This window comes from Bacillus rossius, chromosome 1 (genome assembly GCF_032445375.1).
Source record: "Bacillus rossius redtenbacheri isolate Brsri chromosome 1, Brsri_v3, whole genome shotgun sequence".
In the NCBI taxonomy this organism is placed as follows: domain Eukaryota; kingdom Metazoa; phylum Arthropoda; class Insecta; order Phasmatodea; family Bacillidae; genus Bacillus; species Bacillus rossius.
In genome coordinates, this window is record NC_086330.1 from 320,016,189 (window position 1) to 320,043,367 (window position 27,179).

Genomic DNA, 27,179 nt, shown 5'->3' on the forward strand with positions numbered 1-27,179 from the left:
CGTCACTCAACAGGTTACACCTGACTGCGGCTCTTTTTCTTGAACAAATGTTTTCACAGTATGTCAAAGGAGAACATATTTTTATAAACAACCAGTGGAATATATAAAAACCAAAGTGTAAAATTAAATATATAAATATATTTTGTTACATACTGGAAATTTATATACCTACTATGGTTTACTCTTAAGGTTTTAAAATTTTTATTTGTAAAATGTTTTTAAAACTATTTCTATTGTTTTGTTTTCAAATTATTGTGAAAATATACTACTTCTACTTTTTAAGTTCTTATCTTTACATAATTGTTTTGAGAAAAACTGTTGTGGGAAAGGAGCTCTTTATTTTAATTATTTAATTAAATTAAAATATGAGAAATATTTTTCTAGGACTGACGTGTCTTGGAAAATAATATATGTAGAAGGAAAGTATATGTCAGGTTCTGCCACAGAGGCAAAGTACAAAAAATTCCACATGTTTTTGTACTCTAACGAGCGTAAATAATTGCATTACAACTGCAGAGTAAAAAATGTTTGCACACGGAAGCCATCTTAATTGAAAACGCAGCATTTTTTAATACCACTTCACACCAATTAAGACTTGTGTGAAATATTACCTTATACTCGAGGAAATAAAAGAATATTCTTTCCTGTATCTGATGCTGCAGAACAAACAACTTTTTTTTATGGTAGCGTGTTCAAAAGAATGCGTTACTGCTGGAGGAATGAAAATAGTTGTAAGTATATTTCTTCATCTCACGGTTGGTAAAAAATTATTCTCGTGGTAGTTTTTATAGTCAAGTCATGCATAACTTCCGGGTTGTTGGGGGAGGGGTGGGGGGTGAGCGAGTGTTTCAGTATTCGCCATAGATGTGTAACATATAACTTTGGTAACGAGCAAATTCATGTGTTCTCATGTTGCAAATACACTTATAAAACGAAACTCGGATACGAAATTCAACGTAGCATTCTATAAAATAATGCCGAGCGTGATAAATATACGCAGATTGTGTTTCCAACTACATTTATGAACGCGATTCACACGTAGTTTCAGCATCCGCCGCTATAACTCGCTGCCGGATCAGCTACGTACACTAGCGAATCATTTTATTAGCAGACCTAAATATTAAACTATGTATATAAAATGAATCCGATAACAGTGAAAAAAAAAACTTTTAAATATAGTAAACTCTAGCTTTGCACCTAATTTTTGACAAGGAATTTTATAATGAAATATTGCCTAACTTGTTTAATTTCACTTAACAGTTAATATTATAAAGTTTCCCTTTGGCTTTGTGATCTTTGATTCGTGCCATCCACCACAGTCACGATATTACTCCTGCCAAATACCATTCACCGAGAGTTAAGATGGTACACATAAAAATATTACTCGATGCCAAAATCCGTCTAAACAGTCAATTTGATTCCAAAAAATAAATCTGCCTTAGAAGGGTCGGCACGTGAACAAAGGCAGCTTATGGGTAGCTCCTGACTCGCCAATCAGTCGCGGCATCTGTGGATCCCCACGTCTCAGTGGCGCCACACGAGCGGCGCAGAGCCGTCTACACGGGCCACTTTCGGTACTGCTGCTCCGACGCTTTCAGATACTTGGCACGCGCGGATTGTTTTCTAGCGGCTTCTTTGGTTCAACAACTTGGGATTCAAGTTCTGAACAGTGGCGTAGCCAGGATTTGTGTATGGGGGTTGTTAGAAGCATGACCCCCCCCCCCCCCCGGGTATTAAAGCGGGGGGTCCGGGTATCCTCCCCCGGAAAAATTTGGATTTTAAGGTGTAAAATAGTGCTATTTTAGCAGTTTTCGGTTCTTAAATTCAAACCAATATTGTGATGGTAAAAATTTTATTAATTTTAATATGAAATTTGTTTGAGTGATGAACAAGAAATTAATTAAAGATTTGGTGCTAAGGGGGGGTTTCAACCCCTAACCCCCCCCCCCCCCTGGCTACGCCCCTCGTTCTGAAGCCTACATCAAATCATATTCTACGAGTGGAAGATATGATAAATTCTCGTCCCATTTATTGTTGACATGGATGCCGCTAGAAAGAGAAAAACAGGTAGCCTATATGAAAATTTATGTATGTGTATTTTAAAGCATAACGTTAAAATATATAAATATATTCATGAAGAAATTCTCAACTATTTGTATGAATAGAAATTGTTAGATGATTATTACAAAGTATGTTAAAACATACATTTTTACAATAATTCGCACCACCGTGTTTTGCCTTACACGTTGACTATTTAGTCACTATTAAAGAACACCGTGTAGGTCTAACTGCTACTAAAGTTAGTACTCAGCAGCTTCTTGTGCTGTCTGATATTTAGAGGTTGAACATTTTTTGTCCGTGCTATCGTCTTTGTGTTGTCCATAATACTTGTTTAGTTTCATCGTTGGTTCCGTTTGTCCGGCATCAGCTAATTCAGTCTTGTTTTCTGTGAATTTTTATCTTAATATTTTTTTTCGGAACTTTAGCTATGACAAACAGTGCAAAACTGCAATGGCGTATGTCCGAAAAAAAACTGCATTAAATAAAAATTCTTCATTGCACGAATCATTGAAAAAATCAAACATGCTATACTTTTGGGGGAAAACATTTTATTTGCATGACTTGTGCGGCAAACATTTTTAATCGGGTAACTAACTATAACTATTCACATTGTAAAAAAAAATTGCTATCTTAGCAAGTTATTAACCATCTTTTAAAGTTATTTGTTAAGTTAACAGATTAACTTTTTTTTAACTGTATGAATAGTAATATTTACCTGATTAAAAAGGTTTTGCCGCGTAAGACTTCCAAACATTTTACCCCCCATAATCAGAGAATTTTGAGTTAATTTTTAAGTGTTATTAATAATACGGTTATTAATGATTGCATAGTAAACATTTTTGGTTGCAATACCTAATAATTTGGTGTAGGATAGGGATTTAAAAAAATTTGAAAAAAAAAAAAAAAAGCTTTTAACTCGAATATGTGCGATACTTTGATTTTTCTATTATAACCGTAATATACTGCCCTATAAACTGTTCTCGGCTTGACGTCGAGTTATGGGACAGCCTGTATATACACAATCATGCCTGACAAATAAAATTTTGTGTTAACGATGGTTTTAGTGTCCACGCACCGTAAAACGAATAATTAGGTAGATATTTCCCGGAATTCGCTACACGGTAACGACTGCAATTGGTATTATTCCAACTAAATCTAGCTGGAAGTGAAACACGTTAGGACAAGATGCTCACACACACACACACGCGCGCGCTGTGCTGACCTCTTGCGCAACGACGGAACACGCTCAGCTTATTCGGGTCGCTTTCTCTGCGGCCTGGACGCATAGACAGGCCCGCGGGTTCGTCAGCCGCCGCGACGACGCTTTGCCATTGGATAATTGTTACGTCGGCGGTCCAACCTTGGCCACCTGTTGGGACACACCTGCGAACCAACACTAATCACGCGCCTCTCCCGTCCTCATTCCAGCAACTTATCGTCGTTTCTCAATACCTGCAGCATCCATCTTCCCATCAGTGCGGCGTTCATTCTGGTTTTAAATCATCGTGCAATTACTTTTATAATTACATCACAGATTGCGAGCAGGTTTATCCTTGTAAGGCAACACTTTGGGCTAGTGACTAGTGCGGTTGTTTAGGTGACCTACAAAACAAAGCCGCGAAACAAAATTTGATAATAAGCAGAAATGATTTCCATAATGGTTTCGGCCTTATTAAAAAAAAAGTATAGAAAGTTATTTTTTCCCCAATTTCAACATATTTGTTTGGAAATTTGCTAGATAACTGACTTGTATTCCGGAGATGATAGGCCGAATGCTCTGGACGTGTGCTGCTTTGTGCTTCAGTATTTGTTTCTTGTTTTCCCTGTCCCATAGATAAACTCTCTTACTCATACCTACGTGTATAAAAAAAGAGGGGGGAAATTTAATTGTATTGTTTATCTAATATAAAGCTTTCTCGCCCATTCTTGTGCGTAAAAAGGCATCGTAATCATTTCCACGATGTATATTATTTGTAAATAACATTTCGATTATATTTAGGACAGTATAAAAGGGCATGTAAAAAGGTTTTCTTGTTAGAGAACACTATTTATGGACAACTAGTGCAAGTAATGTATAGATAGTCCGTCCACTTGGTCTAGTAGCTAGTGTGTCTGTTTGGTAGGCAGAGGGGCCCGGGTTCGATTCCCAGCCGGGTAGGGCATTTTTCAAACTAGGCTATGAGAGCACAGCTTGCACTTGTTTTGAATGGCCGATTTTACTACTACATCGAGCTACTGGTATGTGACTCACTCTTGCTAACCGCCCTGTGTACTCGCTCGCCCCAACTCGCTATCACTTACACGCCTTGTCACCTTCACCAGAGAGTCATTTAACATATCCTCAGCTGTTTTCTGAAGTACTTACGACAACAGATACCGCAGTGCGAGTTTTCAGGTTTTACTCGCTCGGCGAGTAGACTTACAACGAGTACATTGATGCTCTCATCCGACGAGTTACCTTTTCTTGAAGACTGTCTCTGTCTGGTTCACTTCGTCCGGTGCTAAGTCCGCCTGAACTTGGTGTGTAAATGGCACATACCGCTTTTCAAGCTAAGTCCTTGTCATCGGCTGGATGTAGACTCGTACAGCACGACGTAGTCCAAGCGACCGGCTGTCGGGGCGGCGTAGTCCAGGGATGTTAGACAGTGGCTCAACGAACCTGGTACAGATGTCACTAAAAGCTGGTATCTGAAGAAAAAAAACTGGTACACTCCAAGATCTTACACTGACAAAGATCCTGTAGGTTTTGTTTCATAGATTATATATATATATATATATATATATAATGATATTTATATAAACTGCTTTAATACGATACATACTATGGAAACATAAAAGGTTACACAATTGTCAACAAATAAAGTATGATAAGGTTGGTAACCTATTTTTTATTCAATCCGCACGCCATGACGGCAATACGGCATGGCGCTGTGATCAATTTCTACAGAACTAGCTTCTGAAATTATAAGATGGCCATAAAAACTTTAGCACCTAGTATGCATGGTTTCAATTAAATTAGCACTTAAAAATTTCTCTTAAAATGCAGTTTTATTAAACGTATACAGATGGAATTATTAAAACGCAACTATTCGAATTATTCGTCCACGCCTAATGTTAATTGTTAATGCATGGCGCATCGCGTATGGTCGATGTTCAAAGTTGGTATTTCTGCATACCAGCACAATTTATACTTGGTACATGGTACAAGACCCTGAAAAATGGTATGTGTACCAACAAGTTGGTACGTCTAACATCCCTGGCGTAGTCACGCGGTGGGCCGTAGCTTCTGGGTGGCTTCTCTGTAGGTGGCTAGTCGTCAACTGCTGGTAGGTGACTGCCTTCCCCCCCCCCCTTCCCAAGCTGCCCCAACGAACTTCGCCATCGAGAACTGGCGAGAACAATCTTCCGAAGTCTCGCTCGGAAGAGATCGGGAGTCACGTGGTCGTCGGTTTCCGGCCACGAGGTCTGACGTGGAACAATGCTGGGAAGCCTAACCACTCAGTAATGAACTGAACAACGTGTTCGGCGGGTAAGTTTGCTTACGGGCGACAAGACACGATCTCGTCCGGGAGGAAAATAAAGGGTGTTGCAGGACACAAATAACCACCTGTGTAACAATTTACTCAAATGTTTGTTTACGAGATGGAAATTTTTCACGCAAGCGACCGCAACAAAGAACACTCGCGTGACCTGTAATCGCTTTAAGACAGAATTTTTGAGGAAACAGAGCTATCCTGGCGAGTTTACAGGAATATCTCTTAAGCTGACGGTGACGTCGAGAGGGAGACGTGCGGGGACGAGTCCCGAGTCCGGGCGGTCGTCGCTCAGAGGCGCGCCTCGACGGGACACTTCCCTGACCTCCCGCCGCGCCGCCCGGAAGCGGCGGCCGGGTTCCGGGCGCGACTCTTGCGCAACCGCTCCGGAGCCCGGTCTGGTGCGACCGCTTCCTCCACCTGGGAAAAAAAAACATTCGTCCAATGGCCGTATCTGTTACATAAGGAAGCTGGGAATTATTGATGATTATTTCTATTCCGGAAGTATTTCCGTGTTAGTTATGAAACTATCTGATGTTATTAAATCCCGGGGGGGGGGGGGGGAGGGGGGGGGAGGCTTTCGACTTCAAACACGGATGCCTTTGAAGCTTGATTTTTGAGTCATAATTGATTCATTGTTTTTTTTTTTTTTTTTTTTTTTAAGCTTACGATCGTTTTACCATCGAACTTGCGGTGTTGTTTCCGCCAATACAGGAGCTGCGCATGTGAAAAAGACACCGTCGCACTGTGTATCGCTGAATTCCCGCGGGGTTAGCGTACTGTGGTCGAGCAGGTTGGCAGGCCTGCAAGACGCGCCAAGCTCACGTTCTTTTCAGTGGTCGGAAAAGGGCTGGAGTGACAGCTGGTCCATTAAATGTTCTGAACTTGGTTACAGGCTAGATACGTTAAAACATGTGTCAAATCTTTTCTTAATTAAGCTCGGTGACTAAAAATACTAAAGATTTAGGGTTAAATATAAATGAAACTTTCACATTCTTTTAAAATACTATTTTTATTTTTCCTTGGTAAATTAACATGACGATAAAATCCAAAACACTTTTTTTTTGTTTTAATTTTTTATGTGGCCTGTCAATCTAATCATCTTAACTGTTATTAGAAAATGTAACTATTAAGCTTACGGAGGAAATAGTAACTATTTCGTGTGTGTGTGTGTGTTTGAGGGGAGAGAGGGGATTAGTCAAAGCTTTATGGATATATTATTTGAAATCGCATTTTGGAGTGTTTGGGCTCTAATCTTGGTCCGGCATTCCGATTTATGTTTCCCATGATTTCTTGAAATCACTCCAAGCAACCTTAAGCCATGGCCGAGTCCTTTCCTTATGTAACTAAATTATTTACTGTTTATCAGAGTATGATGTTATCTTTGTCGACTAATATCACTCATTTGTTGTGTGTGCCACTTCCTCGGGCACTCATTGGTGAACTATGCTTTCTCGCACTGCTGGCTGGTCGCACCACTTTGCTGGCGCATTCCATGACTGTGGCAGTTCGACGAACGTGACGGACGTTGCCGTGAGTTCGTGTCTTGAAGTACCGCGCTTTCTTCACCCATTCATTCCGTCAGTGGTCCAATACGATCTCCTTAATACTCATCGTCTGAAATGACCCAGTGTTGACGAGTTGTTGAGCCCTAATCCATTGATTTATACATTTATTGATTCATTTAACAACACCAGTCAATGATTTAAAGTTTGAGACTAGCATGTTCGAATGAAGATATTTGAACAATCTAGCATTGTCATCTATCTTCCCGAAGAGGAGAGGTGGTCACTATTTCAAATGCAATGTGTCGGTATTGTGCGTCTCCACGCCGTGTGTGCTGACGGGGATCCCTACTTGACGTGCAGAGTCGCAACTCGTAACTTATAAAATCATAGCTTAGAACTTTCTCAACTTAGAACCATACAACTTATGACTGCAATAGCTTCAAAACTTACGACTTATAACAATCACACAGGTAGAATTATCACAAGTAAGAACACCATAACCTAGAACTGGCATTATTTAGAATATTCATTACTTTGTGTTTCAAAGCTAAGGCTCGGTCTTACGCGTCATATGATTTTTTTTTTTCGTTATTACTTTTGAGGGTTATTTTTTTAAATTTTTAACTCTATGCCTCCCTTGTATTTGTTAACGTCACCAATATTTTAAACATATATGAACTCAGTGTAAACAATGGGTGTAAAATGGCACAGAACTGATACTAATTACGAATACTTACCGGACGTTTTACATCCACTATATTACACGAAGTGAATATAGATTGAAAATATTTGTGACAGAACAATGAATACAAGGGAGGCATTGATCTGAAATTAAAAATAGTAGCCCTCAAATAAAAGTATTAAAAAAAAGGGTGTGTGTGGAGTCCTCGCTCGTCAGAAGTGAAACTTCTTGCTTATCATATTATTATGTATAGGAAACATAATTATTATTTTTGGCAAATGTGACAGATAAAAAAATACACGAAAGTGTGCTATTGCGCAAGTATGCAAGTATGGAAGTGCAAAGAATGCAAGTGTGCAATTATGCTGCGTCACTTCTATCTCTTCCCTCCCGTCTCCTCTTTACCGTACCCAACTTACTCCCCTCCTCTCCTGATTCCCCCACCACGTACCTAACCATTCCCCTCACGCGATCGTAATGGTCGTAACGCTCGACAAAGATCTTTGAATATATATACTGTATAGAAGTCGCCAGCCCAGGTTAAAATTTCTAATACGGTTTGAGGTAGTTGGTTAATTCACCGCCGCAATCGCCACCATCTCTAGGGCATCGACTTGTGGTGGTCTCTAGCGGACGAGTGTCGAACTATTCAAACACCCCTTCCCCACTCCCACCTTCCCACAAACATGCGTTGTCCTCCACCCACCCTCTACCCCACCTCTCATCCCTACAGTTTTGTAACGCACAAACTCCCGTTGAACGACCATGAGCTGCAGTGAATGTTGGGTGGGGTAGTGCATGGGAATGACAGCGGGCGACAGTGCTGCGCTCTAACGTGCAAATAACAACCTAAGACGATACAGGGCGTTACGGCAGCGCACTGCAGCGGTGAAGTTCCCAAGCTGCTCATCATAAGCTCCTGAAAAACGTAGAGAGTAAATCCTATCCACTCGCGACTTCTATACAGTATATATATTCAAAGACAAAGATGAAGCTCGGCGTGTGAGAGCGAGCCTCTAGGAATGTTGTCGATGTTGTCGCGTGTTGCAGGGCCACCACCAACCGCAAGCTGAAGGAGACCGTGGCCCTCGAGCTGAGCTTCGTCAACTCGAACCTGCAGCTGCTGAAGGAGCAGCTGGCCGAGCTCAACAGCTCCGTGGAGCTCTACCAGAACGACAGGTGAGCTGCGAGCGAGCACCCTCCCTCGGTCCGTGCGCAGGACTTGCGGTGCAGGGGGATTGGTCCGTTCGCTCAGTAATCTATATTAATAAATGTGCAAATGTCTGTTCGTTCAAAATCTTGAATCTACGAAAGTTCTTCACCGATTGCTTTGAAATTTTTTCACAACGTTGCATTCTAATAGACTTGTATATTATATACCTATGTCACACCTGTGAAAGGTAAAAATATAGCTAAAATATAGATATGTAAAAACATAGATTTTAAAAAATATATATATATAAATTGAGGAGTGAGATAAAAAGATATAAAGGGATATATAGCGAGATAAAGAAGGATAGAGAGTGATAGAGAATGAGACAGAGAGATGTTTTGTGTATGTGTACCTACTTTAAACAAATTACAAAAATAATTCATTGAATCGTTCCAACGCATTTGGGACATTAGCTAGTAATAACGATATAAAGGCAAATTTTCTAAACACTTCTCAGGACTACAAAAAAATCTGCTGTGAAATGCAAGAAAATAGTGATTATGGAGTGTACAATAGAATTCCAGTAATAATAATACTTCTTAGTTTAACTAACCTCAGCAAAAATTAATTTATATTAGTAGATGACAAAGCAAAATTTCACTCTTAATATGATGCTGAAGTATGGACGTAATCCTCATAAACTACCAACAAGTCATTGGATATGCAATGCAATTCATTTGAAGTTAAATTACACGCTGAATTGATGTTACATATAAAAAAAATTCTGGAAATGTTCAGCCAAAGTGTAAACATTAGGACATGTTTTAAATGTTTAATCTTATTATTGTTTCAGCTCCATAGGTGTGTTTTATCTGTAACTATGTTAAACTATCATTTTCATGTGTTTGAGTATTGTGTTTGCATATGTGGGACGACCTAAGGTTAATTCACAGCAGTTAATATGGTACGTATATTCGGATACATATTCGTCTTTACTGTATATCCTATTAAAGATTTGATATTCCGTTTCCTGCTGTGTTTAGCATCAGTGCACATTATAAAACAGTCTTCCAGTATTTTATCTGCCCGCCAAGTAGGAAGCCGAGGTTCTTCCGTCGTTCCTCCGGGCGTATTTGCTCGTTGTCCGGCGGAAGTAAGGGAATGGCATGAGGCGAGGAGGGGAGAATGGAAGGTTCTAAGCTTGGGTTCTACACGTTCAAGACGTCTCCCGTGTGAGGGTCGGTCCCTCTGATTCAGAGACCCCCGCACTGGGGACATGAACCTGCTTGGCGACCGCAAGTCTATGTAGCTTTGCTAGCAGATTATTCCGACCTTACGGCCGGCGTTCTCACGTTCCCCTCCAACATATGCGCCCTAATAGGGTAGGGTGGGAGTGACATTCCAGTTCGTTTTTATAAACATTCCAGAGCTTTTAAGAAGACAGAACTGTGAGGGATCGCTCCCTATTGTTGATCGGGAGGGTATTAGAGCTTCGGCACCGACCAGCGGCTGGGGCAGATTTGCTAGCAGTGCGAGTTGAGGAAGTCTGTTTTCTTCACACAGACCTAGGTAGTCGTAGTCGCTTCCATAGCACATCCGCGTCGTTCGATGTACGCCATCGCGTGTTTCAAGATGCCCGTCCCAGCAGAGCAGTTTTTACATATGTCGCCATGGGTGAGACCAACCCTTTATAGAAATTTTGCAGCCCAACCTGAAGGAGAGCATCGTTCCAGTCGTCTGTTCTACAGAGTCGTAGTTGTAGATATTGTTTTCTACGTAGCGAGTTGACGTCTATCCTGATCCGGTAAAGAACATCACCAGGGGTTCTGTAACACCAGAGCTTCGTCCACCCTATCCCTGAGTTACGCCGAGTATATTTATCCCCGTAAACCGTGTGCATATTTGAGGCTGATGCCTATTCTCAAGATGAACACAAACTTTATATTTGTTTCTCAATGGGTCGTCCTGCATGTAAGTAATAACTGTTCAAAGTTTACAGAGTATATAAGTAAGTAATATAACATTTTATTGCAATGTGTGTGTTTACTAACTTTATTCCTAGGCCAACATCCTAGGATATTTGAATACCTAAAAATCTATCGTAATTATTTTGCAGTATTGAAATGCAGAACACAAGTTTTAAAACTTAACTTGATTTATTTCAGTTAATTATTATTGTATATACTATCTCAAACCCATAACCGCATACATATGTGTATATGTATGTATATATGTACGTATATGTGAGAGAAAAGCGTTGATTATGAGTAGCTATTGTTAACAGCTTTATGAAATCGTGCAAATGTAGATACACACGTAATATTGGGATAAGTAAAACACAATATTTTGTATTTAAGGGTGTGAAGATTTTTTTTATTTTATTTCTCCTTATCTTCACGAGTGTGACAATAATAACTACGCAACGCTTACATAAGTATAAAAAACAGCTTTTATACAATTTTGTACAACTGAAAATGACATACATTTAATATGAAAGGCAAATCTTGAAGTACCTAAAATCACTTGTAAGTCTGTTTCAAACGTAGTTCAGTTTTACACTACTAAAGTTATATCTTAATGATCAGAAATATATTTAAAAAAAATTGTACACACTGTTCTTTGAAATCTTGTCAGATGTGAGCGCAAACTGCAGACACTGTTAATCATTCATTGTGTGTTCACACAACCGTTACCAGTGAGATGCAGTACACCATTGGTATGTGAAACTTCCATTTCAGTTAGGTACACGTACGATGTGATAAGTCTCAAATTTGACTGTTCTAAAATAAAGTACTAGTGGTCTACTTATTATTCTGCCCCTGCTGTTGTGTCAATAGGGCTTGTAAACAACTCCTTGTGATTGAGTGCTCGTAATCAAACATTACATGCTGCTTTGCAAGGGGAAGTTTTTAAATGGATACCACTTTTGAGAACTGTCGTTTTTGAGAAAAGTTGCATGACACATAAACTTTAACGAGAATTTAACCATATACGTATGGTGTGCTGTGTTACGTGCAAAATGGCGTTCCGTGTAACAGGGATACATTGTATGTGATGTACACTACCGGCTCTAGCAATAACCAAATGCATTACCGGACATATGTTGATTGACATTTCTGCCTTCTCTGCGTGTTTTGCGTTTGTACTCACAGTTTTAACGTGTATTTCAAACATGTCCTATAATATGTCTCAGGGAACTACAACTTTTAGACCCGTTTATTTCTCTGTAGGTATATTTAACCAGCTGGCTAGCATACACGTAGTACTTTGCTTATTTAAAAACTGTCACTCACCCACTAGCCGCCTCATTTTGTCAGAAGTCTCTTCCTTGTTGAAGGAACTCTAGCTTTATTTTAAGTCCACCCTGCTAGTCTATTATAACGTGAAATGGCAGAGTATCATAAAAGTTATGCGCACACAATTTTTAATCACTGAATATGACATTAAGATTTTATCAGGTTTTAGATCATACAAATTTTATATCCCTTTACTTTATTAATTTTAAAGGAATAAAGTTAAAAATGACTGCTGTAAAGTCATTGGCGTTTGGTATTTGATTCTTTTTTTTTTGGGAATGACTGCTATTTTAATTATACTGTAAATATACACCATGATACGGACTTTGTAGATCTCTTAATATTTCATTATGCTTAACGAGAGGAATTTTTTTGAAAATATGCGGAAAAAACTTTTTATGGCATAAAAATGCGTGAAACCAACATGTTTCAGTTCCTGTCTCTCCCTCTTAATGTGAGAACATGAATCTTATTTCAGCTGAATAGTAGTAATTTCACATTAAAGCATAAAAACATCGGTTTTCAGGTGGTAGTAAAGTTTGTTTTGTTCCCAATAGATCTCTTTTTTTTAAAGCGATATTTACTTCTTCTAACCGGTCACCGTTGACACCCCGTTAGGAATCTGGGCCTAAGATTTAGACCACACGTTTCAGAAACAAGCCCAATATTTCATTTCAGAAACATTTTAAATCACGATGTTCGTGACTCCCCTCCCTTGAATATTTCACATCGGGCGGCTTCCAGTACTTGTTGGACGTTCGGAACGTGCCCGGGATCCTCGTGCCCCCAGAACGCTACTCAGCTATTCGCCGCGTGTCGCGCGACGGGAAGCTGGGAGTGGGCGACGACACCGCTGCACCAACTGTACAAACATACATAGTAGACCTGGCTTTGGCGGCACACGCTTCCTTGTCATCCTGGCACTACCTTGTAGTAATATCCCCTCAGCGCTGCCTAATGGACACAAACAAAATCTGGTCTTTTCAGTGTGCAGTACTGTATCCTGCAGCCTTCTCTACTCGTTCTAAGTTTCGGCTATTTGCTACCACTCAGAATTGTCTTTGTAATAATTAGAGAACGGAAAAATTCGCGAATTCATTTCGCGATAGGCTAAAACACAAATAGTTACACCTCAGTGCTGCCTCTGCTATTGGCTCACAACTCACCTGGATTACTCTGGGCCAATGAGAAACACCCAACCAAAGCTTTATCGAATCACAGGCTGCTACGTTGGGACGTCTCACAAGACATCAGCCAATGAGTGGGTGGCATTTGATCGAGTGTAGGTAGAACTATGAAGTTCATCCTACAGGTCATTGAACCCGCGAATTTTTCCGGTCCTCAGTAATAATTAATTTTTATTCTTTAACTGAATATCGGAATTTCTAGTCTTTAATTTCAACAAACAGGGGCTATGAATTTTGGAAAACTTGTGATCTATTAGCTTAGAAAACCGTACATTACTTACATAAATTTCAAAGGGAAAAAATCTTAAATGTTTATAATATGAGAAACATTTCTCCAGATAGATTGTCAACTCGTTCGCTCACTCGGCCTGGTGGATTACCGACCGGTCCACGGCACAAACGCGAACAGATGTGAGGACAGTAACCAGAGAACCCGTTCTCGCGCACTCGACTCTTGTCAGAGCGCGCTCTGACGTCACATTCGTGTGTGTGTGACTATCTCGGGCCGTTTAGAACACGTTTCGGAGTATGCGAGCATAGGCCGGATCATGGAAGCGAAATTGCGAGCGTAGCACTTTAAGAGTAAGCGCTACTTACGCGCTCGCAAGCGATTTGAAGGTGCCGCGTAAAATCTCTTCAAGTAGTTACACAAAATTATTCACAGAGTGCAGTGTCCCGTTAAAGATTATCTCTCGCCGCTGAGCCTGAGACAGCCAGCCATCAGCTTGTGTGAACCGCAATAGGTAAAAATTGTGCGCACATCGTTTTAACTCCCACTCCCAGCCATAATCTCGACTTATTTTATTTGGCTAACTGTAATTTTATTTTAACAAAAAAAGCGGGTCTTGCGAATATTTTTCAGTGGTCCTTTTGCGGGTAGTTCAACCTTTTTCAAAATATTTTATGATTTATTGTCAATGAAATTAAAGAAAACTATAAATTAATGGACAAGTGATTTTCCACCTGAACCTACCATTTTAAAAATTTCTCATTAGAAGTGGACGTAAACAACCATAAACTGATGTCCTACACGGTTAAACTCACCCCGAAAAGACTGTCATTCGCAACAGTAAACCTGCCTCCAGCCCGCCACAGGAAAATAGCGTAAAACCTAACTCTAACTCGTTGAAAAAGAAAAAAAATCAGAAAATATAACGACTTATTATTTTTTAAGCTTCTCTCTGGCGTGAATTTAATATTTAAGCAGTTAATATAATTGTATGTGATATGCAGTACAATATCCCAGGGTTTAAACATTTTTTCCTCTGATCGTAGAGATGGGAACCACCCGTCTCCCGACTCGCCTAACCTTTTCCAGATGATGTGCGTGGGCCTGCCTACCGCAGCGTATCAGCGCGACACTGTCCTCTTGCTGATGTCCGAGCGTCCTAAACTTCCAGTACATAATACACTAAATGTCGCCTGCTGTAACATGACGATCTGTGCGCTGCACCGTGCCGTCAGTCTCCGAGCTCTGGTCCAACTACCGTGTCGCCATATCTCCTTCCTGGAACCACAGCTGTCCAAGTGCGAGCGACAAATGTGGTAATGTTCCCAAACTAAGGAGTAAATGTTAAGTTAAAGTTTATGAACGTAAAATAACTGAATGTATTCATACAGCAATAAATTAATTTGTTTCTTTAAATGATAATTTTCGCTTACGTAACGAATAAGAAAGATTGGTTCGGAATCCAGGGGATGGTTTACTAATTCATTGAACACTGTTACAGTTAGTCATCTAATGTTTGACTTGACCACCATGTTAGTGAATTTTACATAAAGTAATTGTGTAAAGGTGTGTGTTTTCTTAATATTTTTCAAGAAATTTACTACTTTATAAATTGAAAACAAATAGAAAAAAATGATTTACCTACACAGTAATATGGCACAATTTTTTTTTTTTTTTTCACTACCTCGCAGTATTCATTAAATCTATAATATTCTTTAAGAATTTTTTTAGAGAAATATTGATTCGTTGTTTCCATAACTCAACGTCAAGCCGAGTAAATTACGGTTCTGAATTAAGAAAACCAAAATTTAAAAAGTGACGTATAGTTTTCGAGATTTAAGCATTTTTTCGAAAGTTCTTAAAACCCCACCCTGCTTTGATTTTTTTTTTTTTTTTTTTTTAGATTCTCTGACTAAAATATTTTTCTGCGCAGTTATAAATAACCCTACTATTGACAAAAATTTAAAATAAAACGATCATGTTATACTTGGGGGGGGGGGGGGGGGATGGAGGGAAGATATACTGCTTTGCAGGACTTATGTAGGAAAAATTTTTAATCGCATAATTTTGACTACTCACACTGTAAAAATAAATTTTTTAGCTTAGCAAGTTTTTTGCTTTCTTTAGTCATCTTTTCAAATAACTTTTTCTTTACAGCATGGGTAGTCAAATCTACCCGATAAAATTTTTTTTTGTCGCCTGACTTCTCAGGGTGGAGATTTAAGTAGTTTTGAAGAAAAAAATACTACACTTTTTGAATCTTGATTTCTGTTGTTGTTTTTTTTACTGGCATATTAACTCTGTACTCGGCTTAACATAGATAAATGGCAAAATCTGTATATTATTTCGAAATCCTAAAAGGAACATGCAGTTTCAATTCATCACCGGTTTCTCGCTCATGCGCAGATTATTGTTTTTTTTTTTTTTTTTTTTTTTAGGGAGGAGGGGGGCAGTGGAAGCAGAAGCGGAAGCTTTTTCCGAGCTTTGACCGAGTTCTTAACTTCAACTCGTAAAAAATTTCTAAGTCTCACCATTTGAAAATTTTTAAGTCCCGAAGGAAAATTCCTAAACGGAAAACATTTTGACCAATAATTTTACATAATTATTTGGTATATCATTGGAATTGCCTTTTCATTACTAGTATTATATTAGACGTCTACATTTGCTTAAAAAAAGTTTAAAATGTTAATTTGTTGCTAAGTGGCAGTTGTTTTTATTATAAGCACTCGGGGCTGAAGACTCATTGACATGCTTTTTACGCCTTAATAATTAATATCCTGGTGACTTCCACAACACAGATGTGTAATTTTTTCTTTCGAAACGGACAACTTAAAGGTAACTTAAGCAGTACTGACAGTGCTAGCAGCAATGACAGATCAATCTCTTCGGCAAAGGAAATGGAGATCATGACATAATTCACCGAGCACGAGTAAAAATCATTGTGAGACAAACAACGCTGTCAATCTCCGAGCGAGACCCTTCTCCCTGGGACAGACTGCATACATTCCAGCAACAGGCATGTCAGGGCCCCCCCCCCCCCCCCCACCTGTTCCCTCTTGACGTAGCTCAGACTATGAGATATTGGGCGCGTTAATATATGAACTTAAAAAAAATGGTTTCTAAATGCAGGTTATGTAAAGTGTGGTTTTGCTATGCGATGCAGAATGTTGATGCAGACATCGTCGTTATGCAGTTAAGTCTTGTTAGTGCAGTTTTAATTTCATCGCTTCAGTTGTATTATATGGTAAGATTGGTTACCTAAACCACAGAGAGCATAAACATCCTCGTTATAATTTTTAAATTCTCATTCACAATCACTTTTAAATAAATCATAATAAGCTTTAAACAATTATGGCTGGAGAGAAAGAAACATATTAAAAATTCTTACCCGGAAATTCACACATTTGTGTTGTCTGAGTACCTCCAATAGTTAGAGCAATTTGTAAACCTTTCCCTGAATAGCTTTCCAGTATTAACTGCGCACATAATAAGCATGATACAACAAAATAAAGTCAAATTGTTGAATATCAGATTATCTTTTCCACGGTTTGAAAAATTGAGCTTGAATGAAACATCAATTGAAATATTAAAATATAAAAAAAATCATGCGACAGTTTTTGTAAGAAATACTTGGTATCATCTTGGGAAAAAAAACGTATTTCATTTATGCAAATTAATTTTTTTGTAAAAGTACAGAAAATTTTCGCTCTGTGTGTCTATCTGGGATAATATTGCTGTACAACAGCGGAGGGGGGGGGGGGAGGGGGGGGGATCAGTCCAGTAGTTTTCGTGTTTACTTCTGCGAAACAAACACACACACTCACACACTCTCTCTTTGAAGTATTAGTGTAGATAATTAATGAGTGCCACGTCGCTTCTCGAGCGACGCGGAATCCAGTATAATCTCGGAGGTTCGGAAGTGCCTGAACTCGAGACCTCACCCCCCCCCCCCCCCGACCCCCACGCTCCTTCAACTCAGAGGCCCAGAGCGTCGAGGCGGTAACTCCTCCCTTCCCCGCCAGGTCGCGGGCGAGGGCGCCGTGACCTTGCCTGACCTTGTCCCGGGGAGCTCAGCGGCCGGCTGCTCCGCGGGGAGATCTGCCCCGAGACGTGGCGCGGCCATACCTCCCACCTGTCGCGGGGTAGCGTATACGAAGCGGGAAGCTTAAGATGTACATCAAGTTCTGTCCCTGCCCGAACACGCCCGAATATTCACCTTCGGCCAACCTTGGGTTTATTTATATATATTTATATATATATATATATATTTCTCTGTTTATTTTAATGTAGCTATACTAACCTAACTAACCGTCCATAGTGTTTTAAAGTTTTTTAATGTAGCTAACTTAAACGACCACTTTTAATATTTGAATTCATTTTTCTGCGCAAAAATAAAACAAATCCTGAGGTTGACCGAAGGTGAATATTCGGGCGTGTTCGGGCAGGGACAGAACTTGATGTACATCTTAGGCTTCTCCTACGAGGCTTTCACCTCCGAGTTAGCCACCTCACTAAAACCAAACTGGGAATAAGCATCAACTCGTATGGTAAAGGGGTCAGTCTAGTCAGGGGTGAGGCGCGGTGTCGTTCAGTAGCAAGACTGTGTGTGGACTGGCACGCAGTCTTCTCTTCGTGCAACTATGAAATTTTGAGCGGTTCCCATAACATTACATGGCGTATCAATGAAGGAATAGTTGAAATGCAAGTCCCTTGGTTGCTGCTTTCAACAATCTGTGCCAGTCTGAACATTATCCTGAAAACGCGTTTAAACCATTTTTACTCTCCCAAAAAAAAAAAACAGTTTTGAAACGAAATAGGGAAACAACTCTAATCATCCAGTGTATTCTTAAAGTGCTTTTCGTAAACAGACACACCTCTTGTAAATCGGACTAGTTTTCATAACACGTGGTGTCTCCTGAAGTTGTGCACGCCGTATGTGAGCCCATGTAGGCGGGCCCCTTCGAGGGGAAATCATTTTTTTTTTCGACACACAAATCCTATTGTTATTTTGTATTTACACGAATTTTATGGCAGTGAAGCTATTTAATTGTTTGTATTTCATTATCACCTATGTTGTCGGCATATATAAAACTATTCAAAATAACGTCACGCTGTTAAACATGCTTGTTTGTTTTTTTTGTGGTAGAAGTATAAATTTCGCCGCATTTTGTTGCCTTATTACTAGACAGTTTTAATTGAACTCTTTTCGAAAATCTAAAATGGTCTGAAAAAATATTGCTATCTTGTTATAAACAAAAAATAATCTCCAAAAACAAATAACTGTTGACGATGTTACATCAAAAAAATAAAAAGTTGTGCCCTGCATGGCAAAAAATACTTTGGTTTTTTGAGCATAAAGAACTATAATTTATTTTAACAGGACACAACATATTTAACCTTGGCATTCGTAAGCAGCATATAGACATCATTACATATTACAAATGACTATTAATAACATATAATTATTTGTTTTGTTCCCCCGTCCTCAGCGACTGAGCTTGGTACGTATACGGAGACTGCTATCCACCCACCAGCCCCCAAAAGAGACGTCGCTATCTGTTCACTTACTTTGTGCCCTCGGTAGTCACGAGCATCGACACACATCGCAGACACAGCATGGCACAACAAACTTGTTTCCCACTTGTTTAACACATATACCCACTGAGATATGTAGATATATACAGTACAATAGGTGAATCGTGTGTCTGGGAAAATGACTTTGATGTGTGTTTAATAGAATTTATTTTACATTATACACTAAATCACAGTGAACGCTATTACAAAAAACCTATTTCAAACATATGTCCAATGTTCATATTACTTGGACATGCAGAAATAATTGTAAAATATTATTAAATTATTTTACTTGCGCATATAAATATTATGTTCATTTTACTGTTCAACCTTTTTAAGCCACGCGCAACACAATATTGAACTATATTTGAGAAAAATTTACTGCAAAAGCTTGTGATATATTTATGACTACAAACCACTTTCAGCTGTTCCATCTTATCCTCAAACTGCAATGTTGGCAGCATCGGGAAAAAAGCTGTGTCGATATATTACTACTGGATTGTCTGCTTTGCATCTAAAATTTCATTTCAATGGTATCTATTATTCACGATTGGTTTTCTTATTTCATGGTGCTGAAAGTAACGATTCAGAATTGGACACTTTTCGAAGTGTTGTCCGCAAAGATCTTGAAAATATCCACTTCCTGAGTGGTAAACCATTCCGACTTTTGCACCTTATAAAGGAGCTCCTAAAACTCTGAAAAGTATTCACAAAGTGTGTGGTTACCATTCAGAATGGAATTTAAATTCAGAATTACAGTGCTCATACCTTAAAAATCGAAACCGTATTTACCGTGAGTGCAGCCGCTATTTTCCTCATAGCCAAGGGTTCAGAACGAAAGACTCAGCAGCGGTGTGGACATGGAAAAAAAAAAACAGCATTTGCATAGCTAACTATTTTACACGATAGATGTCCCCTTTTGTTTCTCGGAATGTTTTTTTTTTTTTTTTTTTTTTTAGAAATATTAAACATTTTTGCATATTAAGTTAATAAACTATTAGTGCAAATGAATTAAGTTAAATTATTACATATACATCCGTTCACTCATATTTAAAATAAGTATTCTAATGATATAATAAATCTTGATAGTGCAGATGTTATTGTCTAAGCAATTAATAATAGTAAGGAATTCAATACAGAGAAACACTTAGTTTATTACAATAAAAATAAAATTTTTTTTCGTAAATTCCTCAGAAAATAACAACAAACAAAAACATATTTACAATACGTAAAAAAAAGTTTTTTCCGCATAATTTTTGAATACTGACATGCCGACATGGTGACAAATAAACTTTTTTTTTTCCTTTTAGTGTAGTGTATGTTAGCCGTTTCGTTCCTGTACGATCATGACTAACTCGGAAGTTTCGGATCGACTTTCGCGAGTTTCCGTTTAAGTGTCCACTTGTAAGTAACGAACGGCACACGCATCTTGTCAGGAGCCTCGGTGTGACGTCATGTTCGGGGTTGTTGACATCGCCGGCCTCGAACCCGGGCAACCGAGCTAGGGTCGCGCCTGACTGCGACATTCCCCTTCCATGTCACCCGCACGTGCTTCGAGTTATCGCTTTCCTTGTCGAATCATTACGTCACATGTCGTTTCTTTCAGATCCCCCCCCCCCCCCTTTTTTTTCACACATTGCTTGCACTTGTGACCCCGGATTCTTTTAGAAGTAGTTGCACCACATTATTAACTTTTTTTCCCGCTCCACACGGCATCATTTTATACTTTACCTTTCCCTCCCGTTTCTACATGCAATTTATACTCCCCCCCCTCCCCCCCCCCCCCCCCCGGTAACATCATCTTGTCATGTTTTTTGCTTGGAGTGGAAATTGAATCTCGTCACTGAAACATTCTAAATCGCTCTCGGTCGTTCGAGTTGCACGTTCCTGTGCGCGGTGGAGTTTGACGAGCACCTCCCCCCCTCGTGACGTCACAGCATGGCTGCTGACCTTGACTTCGTGGTAGTGAAATAACCACCTTTCCCCCCCCCCCCCCCAATCCCTTTTCCTTGTGTTCAAAAGACACATCACATAAGGAATGAATAGATGGTCGTAATGTCTCGACTTCTAGGCTATTTAAACGAGATGAGTGTTGATGGGATGCTAGTGGGGCACTGACGGAATGAATAAGCTCTCCAGGTTACGGAAACGCCCGCCACGTTTTCTCAATATTTTTTTTTTTTAACGAGTTTCCTAGAATTTAGTGTAAATAGTTTTAGAGTAAATACTCGCGTGTGTTTATGTATAGCATCATGTTCTATGTCTATACAATTTTTAGAACCCTTTTAAACGAGGCGAATAGTTGATTCCATCAGTTGGGCGTACGGGTGTGCAGGAGTGTAGCGATGTAGGACATGTTTGGCGGGTGGCCAATATGTACCTGTGTCTCACGTTCTCTTCCCCACTGGTAGACTCAACACAAGAGACACTACTAAGCATTCGTCCTTCACGGTAGTGGTGATGGATGTCGTTACACCTGACGGTTTCAATGTGGAGCAGTTTATACAAGATGTTCGTGGTAGTCCCGCGATATGGGATATGAGGGAGGAAAGTGGCACGAAAATGCTTTGCCGATTGTACTATGCCGATCCTTTTTTTTTTTTTTTGCGTCTCTTCTTACAGGAGAGCAACACAAGAAGTGTTCTTGCTTGCTCGGGTTCTCGCCTCGTACTGACCTCCCGTTGAGAAGAGAAGTTGATTCTACAAGTTGCCTGGTGTGAAACCAGACCAAAAAGAGTGTTCACACGACAGTCAACTAGTTGAGAGTCATCCAGGCAACTTAGATTAATCAACCAAACCACCTCGTCTGGAAGGGGTTATTTGTTTGTCATCACTAGGCACTCGAGAAGGTTAAATCGGACTGGCTATGGAATGAGTTGGTGTCCATGTGGCACCACGCCTCCGAAAATGAGAACGTATTTGACGAGGATGCGTGTGTGTGTTGTGTATTGAGACAGTGGGAGGAGAAAAGGAGTATTAAGTGATTTCACAATCGTGCCTCGTGAAATGTCACAACAAGCTGTAAACATCAGGGCTATTATAAGCGTTCAAAGGCTGGCGCGAGGTATTTGGTATTTTCGGTGTGAAAGTTTCACGCTGGAAGGTGCCATTACCCGTGTCGACACGGCTGATCGTGTGTCGTGGCGCAACGCCGCCCAAACTGCTGGAAACCCTGCGGCTCACAGACCCCGGGACAGTCCCGAACATGTCCGGAGTTCGCCGAAATAAAATTAACCATTTTACAATATTTCATGCATTCTCACGATGCCACTCATCTAACCTTACCGAACTTTCATTTGAGTTACAATTACCTGGGCGCGTGGAATCTCGCCCTTTCGGGGAAAAAAAATTAAAGAATAATAATTTTGGCGAGAATTTCAATACCTAAACAACCCTTTTGTTTATTATTTATGTAACAAGCCTTATCTAAAAAGTTCTTATTATAGTTACAATCACCTAGACTTACGTCATACTATCCTCCCGGGAAAAAAAACATCTAAACTAAATTGAATTTTTTGCGACAGTTTAATTTATGTAACACACCCTAACATTTTATAAAAGCAAAATAAAATTTAAAAAAAATCCCAAGGTGCTTGCGTGTGGATTATTCTTGCGTTCGACCCGGTTTCAGTGGTCAGTATGTTTCTTGTGTGATTCTGCGTCTGTCGCGGTGGACGTGACGTGACTTGACGTGACGTGACGTGACGTGTTGTGTCTGTGTGTTGCAGCACGCAGCCTGTGATGCCGATGATCCCTCTGGGGCTGAAGGAGACCAAGGAGATTGACTTCCGGGAACCTTTCAAGGTCAGTCATTACACTGCCTTCTCTTCGTGTCTCGGCTTTCAAGGTCGTCTGAGATCCTCAGTTTGGTTTTGTTTTTTTTTTTCTTACCCTAGGCAATTAACCTAGGCGGGACAGGTACAGATAGGCTGCTATCTTAAAGGTTTTTATTTCACACAACACAAATCAAATATTAGATAAGTACTATATATATATATATATAGTTTATATATAATAAACAGTTCTGAATGGCATACAGGAGTATTAAAAAAACTACGTTATAAATTTTATAGCTAAATATAAAAAACTATAGAATATTGCCTTTAATTATTTCTAGTCAATTCTTAAAATATAAAATTTATCACTTATTTTTCTTAGTCCATTTTACGTGTAGTTACATACTAAATGTTGTAAAATAGTGTTAATACAGAATATTAAAAAAAACCATTGGCTTTGTTAATAACAATATTTTTTTACACTGTTGGACATTTGTCAACATTTCCTAATATGTACTGAATTTGAGTTATTTATTGTGAATATATTGTATTATTTTTACCACTAAGCACTTACGCTAGTGCGTAAATGTTTAATGGGATAGTGTATCAAACACGAAACCGTTCCGTGATTTTTGACTGGATCGTTTAGCTTAATCAAGCTAGGGGCTCACATTTTTGTATTATTGAAGGCGTTACTGATACGTATTCTTTGAATCAAACAGTACTAGCCAACTCTTATCACTAACTCTTATAATCTGGAATACTGTCTCAAATTATGGCTTTACCGTTATCTACTTGAAAGAAGCGTCAGTTTCAACCAAGTTTTAGAAGGGTAAACTATGTCAGTATCAGCTATCTTGAAATTCATTACATTCCCACATTTTTTTTACCGGGTTTGATTCATATATTGCGTGCTACCAGTGGCTTAACTCAACCTGTTATTCATTTAAGACTCAAAGGAAAAAAACTTTTTTTCTTCCAGACTATATACAGTTTAGTACCAAAAATAATAAGTTAATAAATTAGAAGGAAAAAACATAGTAAATCAGTCATACACGAGGTAGGCTAGCCATCGTTCAGTTCTTACTGCACGAATAGCGCTAGAAGTGGGCGCAACGATATCGGGAGAAGGGTGGTCGACAGACCACTACTCGATCTGGGCTCGATTCCCGGCGAGGTTACAACAGGATTTTCCACAAGTGGGAAACTTTGCATCAATTGATTACATACCTAAATTAAGTACATTCCACGAGACAAAGGTTTATGTTACTCACATGGGCACCTCACACTTACTGCAAGGCATCTGAATCTTCCAATTTTTCCCTTCCATGTGGTTGGAATGTCATGCACCGAATGTCAAATGTTTTTTTTCCTCTCCAAACCCCGTCAGGAAATGACTTAACATTGATAGCTGTACTTGCGTTAGCACTTTAGTTCTCTAAGTTTGAAGTATTAGCAGCAACATAACTAGACTGGTTCTTCGGAAGACCTGTACTCAGCTTTCTGTCATTAGACACGCAAAGATTTGCATTCAGTGTGGCCACCATTATACCAACTATGTGTGTCCAAATTACATCCGGAGGTTTAAAAGCCTGTTTTAGATGATATTTGGACTGCGCAGTACGTAATAGAAGAATGAGTAACTTCTACTATATTGAGGCTTGTTCACTTTTTTGTGTTGGATCTCTCGTAAATGTCAGAAAGTGAGGGCATAAGCGTACGCGTTTACGACAGATTGCGTAACACTAAGCTGTACAAGCATGGAAAGACTGGCGTTGCTGCAGGAATACGACTACCTATATTCTATTTCTTTCTGCCCGTAGGCATTTTCCCAAAGACGGAACAATAGTTTACACAGTAGGAGCAGTCACACAAACATAGAACGCAGAACACAAACATAAACACAGAAATTGAACGTAACATCTTTATCAGGAAATAAATTGGAATTTGGAAATACTGGCGTGACAGAGCTCGGAAATAAAACCACAATCAAAATATTTATTTTAAATAAGAAAAGCTTATAATGTAAAAATGACCCAGATCTTATCTCCTGGGGCAGCCAGCCAGCCAGCCGCGCTTCGCCTGCTAGTGAAGCAGAACAAACTGCTCTTGAGCTGCGGCGAGTCCACGACCAGGACATAGACTTTGTACCCATGTTAATATGTGTATTTTGTCGTTTGTTTGTCGTGTATGCTATGGTATCACTTTATATTGTATTACTTAGTGTCATGAACTGCAGGAAGAGACAATGGCCGTCTGGTGTTGCAGCTAGTGCGTGTAAATAGTTTATTGTATGTTAATATTATTGTATTTCTTGGCTTCACCGCCATATGTAATCTCTTTCAGCAATAAAATAATTTACGAAAACGAAAACATGGACGTTGTTCGCTCGGGCAGCGCACTGGAGTGACCGTCGGTTACTGATCATGTCAATGTCAGCATGCGGTGTTCAGCGGCTTCAGTGCCCGTTCAGCGATGACACGGAGACGCACAAAATGGACACGGAGCACGGACGCACAAAGATATTTACGTTTTTTTATCATCCGTTCTGCTGACTCCACAGCGCAAGGAAACCCAACGGCAAACAATACGACTGTTTGGAAATTTTGCGACCAGCACAATCATAACAAAGATACCAGCATGTTGTAAAATGGAAGTTTGTTTGCTGAATTAGTAATGCAGCATGAAATGCGCGGACATTTATAGTTTGAATGCCAAGTTTGATTTCAGAAGCTATTAGAATTTATCAAATATCATGGTTACGAAACCTTGATTTAACTGAAACATTTTTGAGGGACCAGATCAGGGTTGAAATAAAATATAAAAAATGAACTACAAAATAAATATAAATCACTGTTCGTGTACATACAGATATTTGTGTACTCAGAACGTAAACGAACATGGTTACCACCTCGGCCAAATACTCGGTTTCTATTGGTCGCTCTAATTGACGTAAATGTAGGAATTTGAGCTGCCCACCTTATCCGTTCGCTACTGTCTTCAAATGCGTGTCATTTACCGTGATTACGTGTTGCCGTTGAGTCATCCGTGGCCGCTTCCGTGGCGTTGTAGGACGGGCCTAACAGGTGTAATGACACGTACAGCGTTTCGCTGCTTGAAAAAAAAAATAGTCTGTGACGAGTCGCCTGCCACGTGTATCGACTTACCTCCGTGTTGTAACTAGAAAATACGTGTGCATGGAAGACACACAGATATGTCTCAACTTTCGCCGTTCAGTGCAGACAGTCTAAAACTTACAGACGGTTGCTTTGGCATCTAAGCCTATTCTAAGATACTGCTGAAAAATTTAGGCGCCGCTTTAGTTTTGGATAGAGATGGGCAAATAATCCAAATACTATTTAAATTATATCTATTCTTGCTTATTAAGAGTATACTGCTCTTCCTTACAACTCAATGACCCGAACGTCCGGAAAAATGATTCGCTTGGAATTAGAAGCGACAACTAATGTGTGTTATACTGAAAAATGTACATTAGTATTGTAATATATATACACACACTTTGTGAACTTAAATTTTTTGAATTGAAACTTTTCTATAGGCAGTAAGTTAGCTCGAAGCGATGATTCATTGGAGCGTTACAAAAAACGGAAAAGTAAAGGCTGAGTCGTGGAGCGCCTGGGGGAGGAGGGGGGAGGGGGAGTGGAAGGGTGAATAATGAATAATGAATAATGACCACCCAACTCCTCACTCAAAGGCAGTAGTTGGTGAAGAGCTTCATTTTTCGTTACGCTGGAAACTATAAAATGTTTTCCCCTGTAAAACTTTTTATTGATGTGTAAACATCTTAGCTCACGGAATACGGCATTTGGTGGGAGTAATTTCGTGAATGCGACGGAAGTCAAGGAACACAACGATGCTGCCATCTGTGTCTGATGGTGCAAACCAAAGTTCGCAAAGCCAGAAGGAAACAAGATGAGCAGTATTTCAATTAAAATCAGTGTCGACATTCAGGTTCAAAGTCGGGTTTTAGTATTTTTTAAAAAAAATATTTTTCGCTTTTCTCAGAGACGTTGCACCATATAGTTTTAAAATTTTGATCTTCAAGTGGAATGATTCGATAGTTGACGTAGCTGATCCGGCAGCGAATTTTAGCGGCGGGTGCGGAATCTACGTGTGATTCGCGTCCAGAAAGTTGGTTGAAAACACAAATTTACGTATA

At 39.5% G+C, this 27,179-nt stretch overlaps 1 protein-coding gene across 4 annotated transcripts in view; it reads left to right on the plus strand.

The window, feature by feature from the left end:
- LOC134527958 (rhophilin-2) overlaps positions 1-27,179 on the plus strand; it is a 626,490-nt gene that overhangs the window by 544,214 nt on the left and 55,097 nt on the right. For all 4 annotated transcript variants that reach the window (XM_063361051.1, XM_063361053.1, XM_063361052.1 and 1 more), the window contains 2 exons: positions 8,835-8,963; positions 22,952-23,027. In XM_063361051.1, the coding sequence (XP_063217121.1) occupies positions 8,835-8,963; positions 22,952-23,027 (205 nt within the window). The remainder of the gene's footprint in view (positions 1-8,834; positions 8,964-22,951; positions 23,028-27,179) is intronic.